Below are 19,015 nucleotides of genomic sequence, written 5' to 3' on the forward strand. Positions count from 1 at the left end.
TTCTTTGATGCTTGATACCTGATCCTATAGATACCTATAATCATACAGGCTGGTGTGCTGCTTCTTTCTGGGCTGTGTTGCTTCTCAGATAGATGGCCACTTGTTTATCTTCAAGTATCTTGATTGCTTGTTTGACCAATTTCAGACTGAAGACATTTATAAAAATCTTTAGTTACTGATTAGTGTATAAATTTGAAGAATACTTTTATTAACTGGCCTCCCTTGTAGGTCTGTGGATAATATCCTGTCACTGACAGCTTTGTGCTTCAGGATAAATCTTGATGGAATTCCAAGTTTCAATAAGCTGATGATGCATTGGCACCGCTCACTCACCTGTCAAGAAATATGGGAGAGAGCTACGTGACCACTCAACTGGAACAGATCCATAGTTGTACCCACTCCAAAAAAGGTGACCCATGAGAATGCACAAATTATCGAACAATATCATAATCTATATCAGATACATACAAGTAATATTTTGCTGAAGATAATTCAGAAATTCAGAGAAAACAAAAATCTTCACAAGTAAACCAATAGAGGGCATCATGATAAACTGAAAAAACTGAAGTTATCAAGGATTCCATTTAACATGGATTCACAGTTGACAATCCTGGAAGTAGCAGTCAGATGATGCGTTACACTGGCCAGATTTGCTGCCCAACCCTTGCGTGTTCAGAGAGCAAATACTATATCTCTTTGAGGATAAAGAGGTGTCTGACACAAGCTATTTCAATGGCCTCATGTGACCCAAGCCATTTCAACTGCTTCGTGTACATGAGAAACCCGAACAGTGACTAAGGAAGACTGTAGAAGATTTGATGCATTTGAACCATGGTGCTGTAGAAGAATACGGAAAATACCAGTCTTCCAGAAGAACAAACAGATCTGTCTTGGAAGAAGTACAAGCAGAATGTTCCTTAAAGGCAAGGACAGGGAGACTTTATCTCAAGTATTTTAGACATGATCAGGAGAAATCAGTCCCTGGAAAAAGGCATCGTGCTTGGGAAACTGGAGGGTCAGTGAAAAGCCAGAAGGCCATAAAGGAGATGGATTAACACGGGCTGCAACAGTGGGCCTAAACAGAACCCTTAGGAGGCTGGCTGAGGACAGGCAGGATTTCATTCTGTTGTACGTAGGGTCGCTGTGTGTTGAAACTGGCTTGATGGTCCCTGGTCACCACAGTCCTCATTTAGCACTAAGATTTGGTTCTAGGACCGCATTACCCACTTAGCAGGTGTATTTCCTTGACTTCTTTGTGCTCAGGTTTCTTATCTATAAAGATGTCATAAAACAAAGAGACACTACTAGAAATTCTCTTTAGAATTTTTGTTAGGTACCTATTGAAGAAGGGTTTAATTCAAGAGCGCCATGGCTTATCTTATGTGATCATTGAGAAACTGTTTTACCAAGGGTACCAATACGTTCATGGAAAAATGCAAGTAAAAGGATATATTTTTTTCCACAAACTTTCTGAAGGCCCTTATATACTACCCTGGAGAAAATGTGTTTGGACTTATTTTTTTGGCTTAGATAATAATTGTTCTTGTGTCACAGAATTGTTCAGAATGTAAATTAAAACTTAAAAACCCCTTTTAAGTATAGAAATACTGTACAAATATAAGCTGGTAGCATACATATTTTAAAATATACAATATTTTAGAAATGTCCTACAGAACATTTTTAAGATACTTAAATTCTTTTATCTATCTATCTATCTATCTATCTATCTATCTATCTATCTATCTATCTATATAAAAGGAAGATTGGTTAGTAACACCCACTAACATTCTGGAATGACCATAATACTAAGGTATACTATTTTTTTTCTTAGAATTTTAAATTGCATAATAATTTGAGTTTAAATGAAGTAACTACACTGAAAGAAAAATAGCATCTATGAATTTGGTTCAGAATGATAAACCACTCTATGACTATAATCTATCTTTGTTCTGAAGAAAAAAGTATTTTTCTATCAAAAAAGTAAAATTTACACTCTGTGTTTCAAGAGTTGAAGCCCATCATGTACTGGCACTTGACTCAACATTTCCCTTTGAAATATCCTGTTAATCTCTGGAGAATTTTAAGAACTGTGTGATTATCTATAATCTAGTAAAGTTAGAAGTAGTAAGTGGAATGCGATATGCCAATAGCTATATAGTTCTAAGTTGGTAAAGTAAAAAAATAAGCACACCTATATCAAAGTTCCTTAGTCATTAGTCATATGAGACAATGGATCATAAGGGTCATTTGTTCTGTGTGTTTGCTCTTTGGTCGGTACTGAGTTCATAACTATCATCCAACACCTAGAGAACTGGGAGATTTTGAAGCTGCCACGGAGAGCTTTCAGAAGGCTCTGTTACTCAACCAAAATCATGTGCAGACGCTCCAGCTCCGGGGAATGATGCTTTATCATCACGGTAGCTTACAAGAAGCCCTTAAGAACTTTAAGGTAAGCATATATAGTGAGGTACCCCACTATTAGAGTTCTTAATATTATTCTTAGTCAAGGTTATCTTTGGTAAAATGAAAAAAGAAGGGGCCAAGAAGAGTGTTTATACTTGAACAATATGCCAAAGATCATTACTTCAGCTTAGAATATGTATGTATTTGATCTGATTTAACCTAAAGAGAAGACTTTTCTAGTTCTAGATAATAAAGTGCTTTAAAGTTTTTAGCTGATTTGTTTGTTTGTTTTGAACTACATTGATCCTAACACAGCATCTTCTCCTTCAATGCCCCAGCGGTGTCTGCAGCTAGAGCCGTATAACGAAGTGTGCCAGTACATGAAAGGGCTCAGCCATGTGGCGATGGGACAGTTTTATGAAGGGATAAAAGCACAAACTAAAGTGATGCTAAATGACCCTCTCCCGGGCCAGAAGGCTAGCCCAGAGTATCTTAGAGTGAAATACCTCCGAGGTAAGTCAGAACACCGCAGAAATCATTGACGTTTAATGTTCAAAGCTGCAGAAATCACATTACTTGCCTGTCTACATTCCAAATAAGACAACTGAATCTCAAATAGGCAGATAACTTGTCCACAGTTACCCCTTGGCTAGTGCCTGCACTGGATACAATTGTCTTCTAAAGGTTGGTTAAACGCTTTGACTACATTCCCTACAAATTTCCTCCTAAAGTTAAGGGAAAAGTTTTACTTGAGTTAAAAATCTCATTTTGAACTAAATGTGACAATCATCTGGGCTATTTATGTCTCATGTGTAGTTTTATGCATAGATATAAAAATATTAACCTTTTTTTACTGTAAACTTGGTTTCTTAGACTGTTATTCTTGTATAGCAGAATTCTCAATTGTTTTTAATAAATTGGGCAAAAGAAGCAGATAAACCTAAAGAGTTATATTTGTCATAGTTTTGCTCATATTTTTTCTACCACATATAAATATAATTTTGCATTTCTTTAAATAAAGCCAAGACCTTACCTAGCACTGCTTCTTTTTCTGTTGTTATCTTCCCCCTCTATATCAGAAAAGTATTGTAAGTCATGTGTGTAATTAAATTTTTTCAACAGTCACATTAAAAAAGTAAAAACAAGTTAAGTCAATTGTAGCAGTAAGTTAATCCAGTATTTCCAAAATATTCGTTCTGTATTTAATTGATATGAAAACATTGTTAATGAGATAGGGTTTTTTTTTTTTTTTTAGTAAGTCTCCAAAATTTGACGCATGTTTGCACTTCTAGCTTATCCCAAAGTGAATGCCGAATTTTCATCGGAAATGCTTGATCTTTTGGATTCATAAATGCAGTTCAAAAAGTAGAGTCATATATACAAGATGTTTCAAACATGCTAATGCTTTCTAATAATTTAATTAAGTATATCAATCTTTAAATCTAAATTAATTAAAATAAGAAATATTGTATTTCAGTCCTAGTAGCCACATTCCGTGTCCTCAACAGCCACATTACTAGAGGCTACTTATTGGCAGAATATCTCTTTACCCTAAATTATGATTCCCATAGTTCCCTCGTTTAGTAGAGTTTAGACATTAACTGTGAAATGAAAGAGGGATAGCCCACATCTGGGATTTTTCTACCCTGCTTGTACAGAGATAAGCAGCAGTCAGAAGAATTCTTTCCAAAAAAATCTTCATGGTACATGTAATGTTTCTTCCAGAGATGTGTTACATCAGAATTTTGAGAGTTGGTGAAACAGTATAGTCAGTTGATCTATCACTTGTCAGAGAACCAGGCTCTGTCTGATACTGAAATTTGGATTTTCAGGCTCTGGAACTGAAATAGTGAGATCTTTGGTATATAGTGCACAGTAAAGTAGTTAAAAGTAAGTGGAAGTGTACCCAGATTGAATGGTTTGTTTTTATGCTGGCAACTGAAATCAGTAACCAGTTATCTTATTAGGAAATTAGTGAATTGCTAAAATCTATAGTCTTCTTTTTAATTTTCTATAATTAATGGTTTGTTACAAAGTATTTGTATGGCAGCTAACTACACACAGACACCAAAAATGTTTCTTTAGCAGTATTTGGAGGTGTTACATCTCGTTTTCTCCCTGCAGAGTATTCTAGATATCTTCACGCACACCTTGATACCCCTCTTACGGAATATAACATTGATGCGGATCTACCTGGAAATTTTAAGGACCACTGGGCTAAAAATCTGCCCTTTCTCATAGAAGACTATGAAGAACAGCCCGGGTTGCAACCTCACATAAGGTAAAGTGCTTTGAATGAAGGTGAGGGTTTTCTTTTTTATTTTTTTTCAGACTGAGTTATAGGTCATCATGCTATTTCTTGATCACTAAAGTGCTTTCTATTTGTGTTTCTGATTCATTTCTTTTTAGAGTTGCTATGAGTGAAGATATTTCTTTTTGTCTCTAAAGTATCTAGAAAGTCACCTTTAAAGATCTTTCCCTCTCACCTGACCTTCCTAATTTGTTAATTTGGGGCAACTTTCATACTTCAAGTATATTTATACTGCTTGGTATTTATTTGGTAGTCTTTGTTATGCATTATTCTTTGACCAGGCATTAGACAAGTCTAGTTCACATTTTGGCCATTTGAAACTCTATGATTGCACTACTGCTGTAGTATTACAATACGGATTATAAAGGGCTGTCCTATTTCAAAGCCATGAGATCTATTAAGTTCTGGAAGTCTGGAGTGGTCAGGGAGTCTCCTCACTCATCCTATAAATTAGAATGTTAGACTTGTGTTATAAGACCACAAGTAGATTGGCAGATCAAAAAAATTCATATGACATTGCAGGTATAGTTGGTGTGATAAAACTTGAGTGGATGGGGAAGTAAAATAGGAGGCTGGGCTGAGTTGTAAAGGGCAGTTCTGCAGTTCTGTGTTCTGGAGAAGTTTTCAAGGTAAATCATGGTAAGAAGTGCTTCTGAATTGCACACTCGTCAGTATCCCAACAAGCATGTGGTATTACTTGTGGTATTTACTTCTTTTAATTTGTGTATGGTTAGATACAAAGCTCTATAGTAAAGATGAACTGGTTAGAGACTTCCTAATTACTTCCCTGGCAAGGGAAATGATTATTTTTTTTCAGATGAAATTGAACTATTGAATGTTTTCCTAAAAAATCTTTATAGTACATGTAATGTTTCTTCCAGAGATGTATTACATCAGAATTTTGAGAGTTATAAGCTTGACATCCAAGAGCTGATTTGTGTAGCTGATCGTTTGGGATCACTGATGCAGTATGAAACTCCTGGTTTCCTGCCAAACAAGAGAATACACAGAGGTACTCTGGAAATGGAAATGTTTCTGCTGTAAGAGCAAGGATTGCCAAACTGTGCTGTGACTGTTGTTGTAAATTATATATTGAGCTTATGGAAACTCTGCCTTTGATGAGAATAGAAATGTCTGAATCCTTTACACTGAATTCTGAAAAGACTACCAGCCTGTCTTTTTGCTGGTGTTGTAGTACAGCTGTAGAATATAGACCTTAAATCATTGCTATATATCACACAGCAGAAACACCGGATCTATAGAAAAGCAGGATTCCAACCTCCACTTGCCATATTCAGTAAGAGCCACGTTTGGGAGCAGACCACTTTGAAAGAGTGTCTGGTGTCCTCTGAAAAGGAGAACAATTGTCACTAAATTGCCCTTTATCTCAGGTCTCCTAATATTATCGATATTAATTCGTTCTTCATATAACTCTTAAGTTACCACTGAGACTCTGTACTGAGGAAAATATAAAGGAGATGAAAGATAATTCCTGAGTATATGGATCACCGGTAGCATTGTCTTCTCCATATTTCTTGACTTTTAGCCATGGGCTTGGCAGCACTGGAAGTCATGCAGGCTGTACAGCGCACCTGGACCAACTCAAAGGTGCGGATGAATGGGAAAACGCGGTTGATGCAGTGGAGAGACATGTTTGACATTGCAGTAAAATGGAGAAGGTAACGTTTAAATAAAAATTCAAGGTCTTATTGTACAGTAATGTGCATTTCCTCTAGTTAAAAAGTTGTGAAGCTTCTGTTGTTTACTAACCATAGGCTATATAAATTACATTTTCGGCTCTAAAGTTTGTCAGAAATTCATCTTTATTCTTTCTTGTATACTCCACTATTCTTTATAAAATTGATTTTTAAGTCTCTAAATAGATTTCTAAATGAACTGTTTTAGAAGGAGTAATCTACTTAAAAGGAGCCCTGGTGGCTGGCCAGTGAGTGGAACATTGGTATGCTAATTGCAAGATCAGCCATTGAAGCCCACCAACCCCTCTGGGTGAGAAAGATAGGCTGTCCTCTTCTGGAAAGAATTCTAGTCTCAGAAACCCTACAGAACCGTTCTGCTCTGCCCTTTAGGGTCACTATGAGTTGGAATCCACTCCACAGCAGCGGGTAATCTACTTAAATCTCATTGTGCAGGGTTTTTTTAATCTTTGCAGTGTGCCTGGCAAACTAGTTACAGCTTGGGGGAAGCCTCTGCTAGTCATTTTCAGGGGGGAAATCGTGCTCTACAAGTAAAACTTTATGGGCTTTTTAATTGGTCCAGTTGAAACATCTGTTTGAGATTTCATTGTCTGTGCTTTATATAGTTACATAAAATAGACTCAGTTGTTGATTCTCTCTACGTTGGCAAAGACTTCTACATGTTTTGTTTTTTAATGCTTTGAACAGTTAGGTCTTCTTCTCACAAGCTCTTCTTCATAGGATTGCTGATCCAGACCAGCCTGTGCTGTGGTTAGATCAAATGCCAGCACGAAGTCTTAGCAGAGGGTTTAATAATCACATCAATTTAATCAGGTAGGAACCTCTTGGGCTTCTTTCCTATTTTTACGAGTATTTATTCTGCAAAGACAGGCTATGGAGAAGGTGTGTGACCCACTGCCCCTGCGACTTGGTAGGGGAATGCCTCCATTAATGTGGCACCTAGAGAGACCTGTTTGACGTCCTCTCAGCTGGCCCAGCTGCATCAAACAAATGCAGGCCATCCTCCTTCCCAAGATTGTTGGATGCAGAGCTCAATTCAAGGGTAGTTTGCCAAGTTGTTTCCTGAGTATCACTCTTTTGTTTTGTTTTATACAGTTTTATTGGCATATAATCCACATGTCATTAAAATTCCATAGCTCAGTCATAGCAAGAAGTGTACAATCATTACCACAATTGTAGAACATTTCCACCATCACCACCACCCACCCCCATTAAATCAATTTAAAAATAAGTTGTGTAATCACAATCCATTCTAGTGCTCCCTCCCTTCTCCTGTCTTCATTGTTTACTCCCAAAATCCCCTCATGACACAGCACTCTGGACACTAGCAGTATGAGGAGTCTATGTAAATACAGTTCCACTTTGTGCTGCAGCCCATGAATTGTTACCCTACACAGTTTGATCACCCATTCGGTTGAGCTCTGTATACTGTAAGTATGGGCATTGATGCCAGGGGGAGCTTCCTGGTTCACTTTTTTTTTTTTATAAATTTTTTAATAGGGGCTCATACAACTGTTATCGCAATCCATACACACATCAATTGTGTAAAGCACATTTGTACATCATTCTCAAAACATTTTCTCTCCACTTAAACCCCCGATATTAGGTCCTCATTTTTCCCCTCCCTCCCAGATCCCCCCTCCCTCATGAGCCCTTGATAGTTTATAAATTGGTATTTTGTCATATCTTGCCCTGGATCACTTCTTAAGTGCAGATCCCTGCCCAACAGATAAAAACCTGTCACTGCAAGGGAGGCATTGAGGTACTAAACATATGGTGATTCTGTGTCCTGTTGCATTGGACACCCAGCGAGCCAGGGGTTCCCCCCAAAGTCCAATGACTGCCACTTCCACAGTCCTGGGGCAGCCGGGCATCAGTCTTCATGAGTCCTAAAGCATCACGGAAAATAATTAGTTGTAGAGCATTACATTTACCATAACTCTTTCTGACAACAGTGAGTTTCTTGAAAACGGGTTTTGACAAGTTTATTGTGGTAGAAGAGCCCTGGTAGCATAGTGGGTTGTACGTTGTGCTGCTAACGACTTTTCAGCAGTTTGAAACCACAGCCTGTGTGGGTTTCCAAAACGGTAACTGTTTATGGGAGTAAAAATCCCTCTCTTTCCCCTGAATTGAAGGAAAGGGGATGACTGTTGAGAAGGTAGAGTTAGTAGCACTATTGGCCACCTCGTAGCATGGAACTATAGGAAGAGTCTGATTAGTGGCTTAGGTTCATGGCTGCCCTATTAGGCTAAATAACAACAGAACAAAAGCAGGTGAGCATGGATAGGGGAGTGGCTGAGTTTGACGCAGTGGTGTGTGTGTGTGTGTGTGTGTGTGTGTGTGTGTGTGTGTGTGTGAGAGAGAGAGAGAGAGAGAGAGAGAGATTCCCTGTTGGGAAATTATGAGCTTGAGACTTGAAATGCCTGGAGAGTGCTGACTGGTGAACCCTTGAGTATGTGCACGTGACTTACCAGCATTCTGTTGGTAAATGAAGTTCCAAGGGAGATAGTGCTGTGTTAGTCCAGGTAGACCGAAGAAACAAATTCATAGACACTCATGTGTATAAGAAAGAGCTTAGATAAAGAGTAATTACATTACGAAAACATCCCAGCCCAGTCCAGATACAGTCCATAAGTCCGATATTAACCCATATGTCCGATACCAATCTATAAAGTCTTCCTCAGACTCACAAAACACATGCAATGACACCAAATGCAGAAGATCACAGGCCAGTGGGTGGGAAGTCTGTGGATCCAGTGGCATTATAAGCATCTCAGTGGTGGCCGGGGTCTCCCTGTGACTTCTCCAACTCAGGGCACTAGCGTAGTTCTATGTGTCTTGTCAGCTGCAATGTCTCCTAGGAAGTGAGCCTGTGCCCTGCCTCCAGAGAGCTATTCATTCTCCTTAGCACCTCCCGATGAGGTCATCAAGCTATGACCTGATTGACAGGCTAGACTCCACCCCTTCACTCTTAATCCTCTCAAATTGACAATGGATTATATAACTATCACCAGTGCCTAGAGTGTACAGTTGAAAAATGGATGAATAAATATAGAATGGTGAGGGGAAAAAAAGATTGGGGAAGGTAAAGGAAGTGAAGTTAGCTAGAGTGCAAGATGGACTATTTTGGAGAGAGAATGGTATCAGAGAACCAATCCTAAAGGAGGAGAAAGGTAGGTACACAGAGGAAAAAGTAAAGAGATACATGAAAAGAAATTAGCATACAACTCTGACCTCATTTAAACGTATGAGAAGACCTTCCTTCCCATTTTGGCATATCTGCAGCTTGGCATGTACAGGCAACTGTTTGATGCCTTCTCTCCAGGATAGCTCTGAGATCTGACTCACATCCCTGCTTAGACAGAACTTTACTTCAGCCACTGATTGTGAGCACATGAATTTCCCAAACACTTTGCTACAGCATTTTCATTACTTCCCTTATTCTTGGATTTTAAACAATAACTTGAAATTAGATCTCATTTTTGAAAATACTGCTTTATAATTCCGTTTATGTGTTTTTCTTTACAGGGGTCAGGTGATTAACATGAGATACCTGGAATATTTTGAGAAAATACTTCATTTTATTAAAGATAGAATTCTTGTTTATCATGGGTAATTAATTCTTCATCTTTCCTTTCATACTAACAAATTGATTTCATGCTTTTCCATTTGCTTTATTTACTCATTAAAACCAAGTCCACTGACAAACTAAACAAAATTAATCGATTTTTATGTAATGTTTGGAATCAAAAAGCCTTTCATAATCACTTATTATTCTTAGTTTTTAAATAGCTTCATGAAATCCAAGGATCCCAGCTTTTAACGTTATAGGTAGTAGTATGACTTTTCCATTCCCTTTCCTCTATAAAGAAAGATGTTTCCTACTTTTTAATACTTAGCATTTAGTCTCTCCACATTGAAATGCATTATGACATAGATAGAACTGTGAACAGAACACTAGGGGGAAGCACATATTAACATGTAATTTCAGAATTGGTATAGGAGAATAGAGGCTTTCTAACGAAACCGAAGCCAATGCATGTATATGAGCACTGTCAACTCATTCTGCTTTTTCCCTGTTGTTTATACTGCCGAGATGGACAGCTGCTTGTTTCCTTAGCCTTATTTGCAGCCCCAGAATGAGCACAGTAAGCTATTTCATGAGTTAGAAACTTTAGTTGTGGTCCATCATTTTGAATATTTGATATACTCCTCATAATTAAGGAAAACTAATTTAAATTAGAAGTGATATATCTAGTTATTACATTTCTGTATTACTTTCAGTTACCATCTCTCTCTTTCTCTTTTTTTTTTAAGAGCTAATAATCCTAAAGGATTGTTAGAAGTTAGAGAAGCTCTGGAAAAGGTACACAAAGTAGAAGACCTGCTTCCAATTATGAAGGTAAATCTATTAGAACTTCAGTAGGGGCTTTTGAGGGGTGGGGGCCACAATGTATATAGTTTTAAGCACTCCTAATTATTAGGTATTATGTCATAAATGTTTTAAAATGCAAACTGCCTGAACACGCCAATATGAATATACTCAGAATAATAACCAAAATAAAACGAGACAGAAGACTCAAGCAGAAGCACTAATTTGTGAGGAAGTAGTTAATGAGGGAAACAGAAGAAAACTTTAAAATAGATACTATCAGAGATCCTTGGTTGGCACAATTGATTTGTGCTTGACTGCAAACCAAAAGGTTGTGGTTTGAATTTACTGTGTAAAGGGCTGGCGATCTACTCCGCTAAAACAGCCATCGTGGGGAGAAACGATTATATATAATTGATTTCTGCCTCTTTCTACAATGTAGTTACTTCTACTCAATGGCCCTTGTATACCATACCAATTAAAAAAACTGAGCAACAGTTTTTAGGCATTGGACAATCACAATACTACAGGAAGCCCAGATCCTAACTGTGAAAATGATTCAAAGATGAACTTGCACAAAATGAATCCACGAAAGATGAAAATAGGAGAGAGACAAAAGAGTGGTGTTGGTTAAAAAGAAAAGAAATAGTGGTGAACAAAGAAAACAATCACATTCATTATTAGTGAATGTTGTTAAAAAATAGAACTATTACGTTTGACTGAGTTCCAGTGATACCCTACCCACCAGATCACTAACAGCCAAAATGCCCCCCTAAATTCCAAAAGTGCTCCCCAGAGAGCAGAATGGCTTTGCTGAGGTCCCTGTGTTCCACTCCACAAAGAAAATTGGTAAGTTTTTACACAGCTTTCCTGTAGCTATTTTAGGCATTTCAATGTACTGCGGCATTGATGTGTTAGGTGGCATCACATTGGCTTCAACTCACAGCAACCTTGTGTACAACAGAATGAAACGTTCACTCCCCATTCTGCACCGTCCTCCCAGTTGTTACATTTGAGCCCATTGCAGCCACTGGGTCGCTGCCCCCTAAGGTTCCTATCTAATCTTTCCAGTTGCTATTGTCAGTTTCATCCTACACAAGTAGTTCTTGAAAGAGGATCATGCTCAAGTTAAACCATTTTTACCAATTAAGCTAAACTATTTGATTTTAAGATGATTACAGGGAATATCTTTGGTATAAGATTTAAAGGCGATCTCAAGGCAATAGTTTCTGGGGTTCATCCAGTCTCAATAGCTCCAGAAAGTCTGGAGTCAATGAGAATTTGAAATTCTGCTCTGTATTTACCCCCTTTTGATCAAGATTCTTCCATAAAGTCTTTCATCAAAATGTTTAGTAATGGTAGCTGGGCACCATCCAGTTCTTCTGATGTCCTGACCAAGGAAGCAGTTGCTCATGAAAACAATTAGCTACACATTCCATAGCCTTCTTCTCTGCCTGATGTTCTTCTTCCTTCTGTTCCAGGTGAATAGAGGCCTGTTGGTATGCCTTGAATGACCACTTGTAAGCCTTTAAGACCACAGGCGCTGTGCAATGAACTAGGAGGTAGATCAGAAGCACTAAACATGTGATTAGGCTAATGAAATGGGACATGCCATGAAACCATGACCTTAAACCTCCAAACCTAGGAACCAAGTCCCATGAAGTATTTAGTTGTAGGGAAGCAGCCCAGCAGCTACTCTGTTTGTTGGGTTGTTTGCAGGTATTCTTCCTATAAATACGAGGAGGCTTCAGAACATTCACGGGAAAATGGATAGAAAGATAATGGAATTTTCCTACAATTTTCTTGGAGATCTGACATGTATTTATCACACAAATTTTGTCAATTCAACTTTTTACAGATGTTCAATTTATAGATTGACCAAACCAAAACCAAACTCACTGCCATCCATCCAACGCTGACTCATAGAGACCCTGTGTGACAGAGTAGAAATGCCCTTGTGAGTTTCCAAGACTGCGACTATATATGGGAATAGAAAGCCCAATCTTCTCCCGCTCAGTGGCTGGTGGTTTCGAACTCCTGACCCTGCAGGACATATTGACAACACTTATATGAGCAGTTGTATAATCCTACCACTTGTCTGTCAGTTTGTTGTACTGTGGTGGCTTGTGTGTTGCTGGAAGCTATGTCACTGGTATTTCAACTGCTATCAGGGTCACCTGGAGTGAACAGGATTCAGCAGAGCTTCCACACTAAGACTCATCGACAAAGAAGGAATTGTCTGCCCACTTCACAGAAGTTGCTGCCGAAAACCTTATGCACAGCATCGAAATATTGTCAGATACTGAAGGCCTAATGAATGGATGCAGAATATTGTCAGAGAAAGTGCCAGAGAAGGAGGCCCTCAGGTCAGAAGGCACTGGAAATATGAAAGAGGAGGAACTGCTAGCCATGGTGATGTGAATGTAGTTAAAGCTTGTAAGAGTAAAACCTTCAGTATCTTCACTTACTAGTAAGGCAAACTTAAAATGAGAAAAATCTACTAGTAATCAGAACTTGAAATGTACAAAGTATGAATCTAGGCAAATTAGAAGTTGTCAAAAATGAAATGGAATGCATAAAGATTGATAATCCTAGGTGTTAGTGAGCTGAAATGAACTGTTGGTATTGGCCATTTTTAATCAGAAAATCATACTATGCCAGGATGACATAATAAAAAAGAACAATTCAAGTTCTATCTTGAAGTAGAATGCCATCTCTGATAGGATTATATCTAGCCACCTTCAAGGAAATCCAGGCAATACACCAAATATTTACATTTATGCACCAAAAGCTAGTGATGAAGATTTGAAGAATTCTACTAATATCTTCAATCAGAAATTGGTCAAACATGCAATCAAGATTCATTGATAATTATCGGTGATTGGAATGTAAAAGTTGGAAACAGGAAGGAACAGTAGTTCAAAAATAGGGTCTTGGTGATGGAAACCAATCTGGGCATCGCATGAGAGAGTTTTGCAAGACCAGTGACTGGTTCTAAGTCACACATGGTGACTAAACACAGGATTTCTCCAGGTGGAATAGACAGAAACCAAATCTACTACATCTGTGGGAAGAGGCAATGGAGAAGCTCAATATCAGTAGCTAAAGCCAGGCCAGCAGTGAAACAAGCCATCAATTGTTCATATGTAGGTTCGGGTTGAAACGGAAGAAAATGAAAGTCCGCGAGAGCCAAAACGCGACCTGGAGTCTATCCCACCTGAATGTCAGGAGCATCTCAAGAACAGATTTGATGCACAGAACACTACTGACAGAAGAGCTCCAAGAACATCATTCATGAAGAAAGCAAAAGGTCATTAAAAAGAAAAATAATTTCTAAGAAATTTAGGGTTTTAGTGTACACATTTAGATCCTTAATTCATTCTGAATTTGTTTTTGTGTATGGTGTGAGGCCTAGATGCTGTTTCATATTTATGTGTGAAAATCCAGTTTCCCAGTAGTGCTGAAGAATATAAAAAATCATTTCCCGTCAAATAGACTTAGCACCTTTGTCAAAAATCAGGTGACAATAGATGTGTAGAATTATTTCTGGACCCCCAATTCTATTCCACTAGTTTATGTATCTATTATTATACCAGTACCAGGCTGTTTTAATTACTGTAGCTATATAGAATTTTTTTAAAACTCAGGACATCTGTATCCTCTTACCGTGTTCTTCTCTTTCAACACTGTTCAGCTATTTGGAGCTTCTTGTCAGTCCACATAACACTGAGGACCAGTTTGTTTCTACTTCTCTAAAGAAGGCTGTTTGAATTTTGGTCAGGATTGCACTGAATCCGTAGATCACTTGGGAAGTATTGACATCTTGTTTGTTTCCAATCCACGAACATGGAACATTCCCATTTCCTTAAGTTTTCTTTAATGTCTTTCATCAGCATAGTTTTATAGTTTTTACTTGTATAAGTTTTTCATGTCCTTGGTTAAACTTATTCCTAGGTTAAACTTATTTCTAGGTGCTTTATACTCTTAGATGATATTGTAAATAAATTTTTTCCCTTTCAGATTTTTTAATTGCTGGTGTATAGAAACGGAACTAAATTTTATTTGCTGATTGTATCCTGTAACTTTCCTAATTTCCTCATTAACTCTAGAAGTTACTTGTGCTCTGGGATTTTTCTATATGTAGGTTCATATACAAATGGAAACAACTGCCCTTCTCCAATATGGCTATGTTTTCTTTTTCTTAGAGTGAATGGAAGTGAGGGGAGCGTGCACCTTTGCCTCAAACCTGCTTTCAAGGGGATGACTATCAGTCCTCTCCATGAAATATCATGCTGCCTAATTTTTTTTTAATGTATGCCCTGAATCATATTGAGGAATTTCTCTACCACTAATTGCCATTAGGGTTTTTATCAAGAATGTTTTTGTTTTTTATTTTAAATTAGGTGGGAGTTTCCATTTCAGATTACCAACTTTGTATTCAACAGTTGAAACCACTCACCAACTCCCCACCCCCCAAAAAGGTGTTGGATTTTATCAAATGCTTTTTCTACATCCACAGAGATAATCGTGTGGTTCTTTTCCTTAATCTATTGATGGGTATAGCCCATTGATTGATTTTTTTTTCTATTTTTGTTTTGGATTTTAAAACAAGCTTTTGCCAGTTTTATTAAAGAAAAAAATATTGCAGGATTTATTTTTCACTGGTCTGTTCTGCCATGCTTCTAATGCTACCAGAATACCTGGGTCAATGCTGGCCAGTGGGCGTACTCTAGTACAGTGGTTCTCAACCTTCCTAATGCCGCGACACTTTCATACAGCTCATGTTGTGTTGACCCCCCCCAACCATAAAATTATTTTTGTTGCTACTCCATAACTGTAATTTTTCTGCTGTTATGAATTGTGTTTTAAATATCTGATATGCCGGATATATTAGGCAACCCCTGTCAAAGGGTCATTTGACCCCCAAAGGGGTTGCAACCCACAGGTTGAGAACCGCTGCTCTAGTACTTTCCATACACCGTGCTCAATTCCATGTTATGGTCACTGTCGTGATGTATACCAATTTTGGCCAACATGGCATAGCACTCAATTTCAGGTTTCCTCAAGGCCGGGCAGTTGTTGGTGAGGATGACCAGTTTCACTTTGCCTTGCCTGATCATCTTCAAGGTCTGCTTGTCGCCTGGCATGTATTCTCCACTTTTCATAACAAGTTGGAGCCTAGAGTTGATTGACTCCAGTGACTTTTTCTTTGGCCTCCCTTCATAATTCATAAAATCTGTTGGCCTGTGATTTTCTTTTCTCGTGTGATCCTTCTCCTACCTTATCTTCTGGAAGGGTATGAAGAGTATTGGTGGTAGATCTTTTCTAAATGCTTGATAGGATTCCCAGCGGGGCCATGTGGTCCAGGAATTCCTCCCTCACCCCCATTACCCCCCCCCCAACGTGTGTGTGTGTGTGTGTGTGTGTGTATGTGTGAGTGTGAGTGTGAGTGTGTGAGAGAGAGAGAGAGATTTGGATGCTGGACTGTTTTCCATTGGGAGGTTTTTGAGAACTGATTTTAACACATCACTTGCCACAGGTGTGTTGCAATTTTATATCCTCTTGAATCAGTTTAGATAGGTAGTGTGCTTCTAAGAATTTCCATTTTGTCCATATTCTCGGTTTACTGTTGTACAGTTGTATTTTAAATAATACTCTATAAAAGACTCATTATTTCCATAGTTGTAATGTCCCCTCTTTCCTTTTTTTATTTTAGTTACATCTTTTCTTTTTTAGTTGAGCTAAAGGCTTGTTAATTTATTGACATTTACCAAGAATTAACTTATGATTTTATTGACTCCTTCTATTTTTCTGTTTTTTTATTTTATTTCTGCTCAAACCTCTCTTCTGGCAAGGTTAGGCTTTGTTTGCTCTTGTCATTCAAGTTCCTGGAATTTTCAAGGCCGGTTTATTTGAAATTCTTCTTTATGTAGGTATTTATTGCTGCTATAAGTCGAGTACTGCCTTTGCTGGGTCATTTGACTAAGAAATTTGTGATTTTTCCTTTGACCCAGTGATAATGTAATAGTATGTTGTTTTATTTCCATAAGATACATTTTCCAGTGGGGGTTGTGTGTGTGTGTTTTAATTCTATGTATAGTGTCATTCTGTTGTAGTCAGAAAAAATACTTTGTATGAGTTCAATCTTTTAATATTTATCAGCACTTTCTAACCTAAAATGTAGTCTGTCCTGGAGAATGACTACCGTACACTGGAGTAGAATGCTTATTGTACTGTTTTGGAGTGGAGTGTTTTATGTATGTCTGTTAAGTCTGCTTGGGTTATAGTATCAATCAGGTCCTCTGTTTGCTCTGTCAAGTATTGAAAGTGGTGTGTAAAGTCTCCAGCTATTATTTAGTGTTAACATTTATGTTTATCTGGTTTGTTTGTTTGTTTGTTTGATTTTACTAGCAGGTTTATTGCTTCTTAGTATTTCTTCTGTAGTTAGGTTGAGTTTTTATATTAAGAACATACATTTCTTAATCTGCTATATATAATACATTTCTCCAATTTTTAAATCCATCCTTTAACTTTTTCATGTATATCTTGTACTTTTCATTTTTTATATATAAATCATTTTATTGGGGGCTCGTACAACTCTGATCACAATCCATCCATCCATCCATTGTATGTCAAGCACATTTGGACATTTGTTGCCCTCATTATTCTCAAAACATTTGCTTTCTCCTTGAGCCCTTGGTATCAGCTGGGTTATCTGTTTTTTCAGTTCCATCTATGGTTGCTACTATATACTAAGTGCTCTGACATTGGGTACATATTTATTTATGATTGTTAAATTTCTTAATTGATTGTCTTTTTATCATTATATAAAGTCCAACTTTATTTTTTAACAAATATTATATTAAAATTTACTGTGTCTGATGTTGATTGCCACCTCAAGCTTTGGCTTTTATTTGCATGGATTTGTGTTTGTGTGTGTGCGCGCGCAACAATTTCCAATATATTTATATCCTTAGGTTTAAGATATATAAATTGTAAATGGCATGTAGTTGAATCATATGTTGTTTTAGTTATTTTAAAAATTTATTATTTGGGTGTTAATGCATATATCATTCCATAGTTCAATTGCATTGAGCAGCATTGTACAATTGCTACAACAATCAGTTTCTATCTGTTCTGCCACACTCTTTGCCTTTTGAATGGAGCATTTGCACTCACTATAAAGTGGAGTAAGAAGTATCTTACTTTTGCCTTTGTTTTTTGTGTGTCTTAAGCCTTCTTTATGTTTGCCCTTTACTATCACTTGATTCCCTTCAGCAAGATGGATTGACACAGTGGCTCCAACAATGGCCTCAAACATAAAGATTATATGAGAATGATGCAAGACCAGGCAGTGGCTCATTCTGTTATGCATAGGTCACTCACGCTGAGTTGTAACCTGCTTGATGGTACCTAGCAACAATAACTGCTTGCTTTCGTGTGTTGTTGTATTGTAGCAAGTCATGTTGGTTCCCTCCTTTTCTTTTACATATTTTTAGAAGATAGGGTCCTAGTATGTACCATAAATATTACATTAAACAGCTTATACAAATATAACATAGTTTCACATGGCCGCTCCCTGGGAGAAGGACAAGGCTTCCTACTACTGTAAAGAGTTACAGTCTCAGAAACCACCAGGAGCAGTTCATATGGTTGTTATGAGTCGGCATCAACTCAATGGCAGTTGAATTTGGTTTGGGTTTTGAGAGTAATCTAAAGAGTCTTGGTGTAGTGAGTGGGTTATGTGTTGGGCTGCTAACTGTAAAGTCAGTACTTTAACCCCTCCAGTAACTCCATAAGAAAAAGATGAGATTTTCTGTTCCCAGAAAGATGTACAGAATTGCCCCTTTGAGGTAACTCTGTTCTGTTCTGTAGGGTTGCTTTGAGTCAAAATTGGCTTTATGGCAGTGGGTGGTAGGGTTAAGTTAGTACTAACATAACTTCAATAACATAGAACAAATTCTATGTCCTCTTCCTCTCTGCCACATTTTGTTGTTTTATCACTAATTATATCTGTATTGCATGTGCCATCATATAATCTCTTTTTTGAATGTATTTATAATTAAAAACATGAAGAATAAAAGTTTTAAAATTATCTAGTGTGAATACTTTACCTTATACCTATCTATACTTAAGTATAATTATACTTCACTTTACCCTATATTTATCTACATAGTTCTTTTTGTTATGAATCTTTCGATGTATTGCTTTAAA

General features: G+C 37.5%; 1 protein-coding gene across 6 annotated transcripts in view; it reads left to right on the forward strand.

Annotated features, from left to right (window-relative positions):
• Nucleotides 1-19,015, forward strand: part of TTC13 (tetratricopeptide repeat domain 13) — a 99,020-nt gene that overhangs the window by 55,738 nt on the left and 24,267 nt on the right. For all 6 annotated transcript variants that reach the window (XM_004712167.3, XM_045297848.1, XM_045297849.1 and 3 more), the window contains 8 exons: nt 2,308-2,449; nt 2,742-2,916; nt 4,528-4,684; nt 5,596-5,726; nt 6,261-6,393; nt 7,150-7,242; nt 9,958-10,041; nt 10,747-10,831. In XM_004712167.3, the coding sequence (XP_004712224.1) occupies nt 2,308-2,449; nt 2,742-2,916; nt 4,528-4,684; nt 5,596-5,726; nt 6,261-6,393; nt 7,150-7,242; nt 9,958-10,041; nt 10,747-10,831 (1,000 nt within the window). The remainder of the gene's footprint in view (nt 1-2,307; nt 2,450-2,741; nt 2,917-4,527; nt 4,685-5,595; nt 5,727-6,260; nt 6,394-7,149; nt 7,243-9,957; nt 10,042-10,746; nt 10,832-19,015) is intronic.

Source organism: Echinops telfairi, unplaced genomic scaffold, assembly GCF_000313985.2.
Source record: "Echinops telfairi isolate 266 unplaced genomic scaffold, ASM31398v2 ScPeMD7_7424;HRSCAF=8462, whole genome shotgun sequence".
NCBI classification, from domain to species: domain Eukaryota; kingdom Metazoa; phylum Chordata; class Mammalia; order Afrosoricida; family Tenrecidae; genus Echinops; species Echinops telfairi.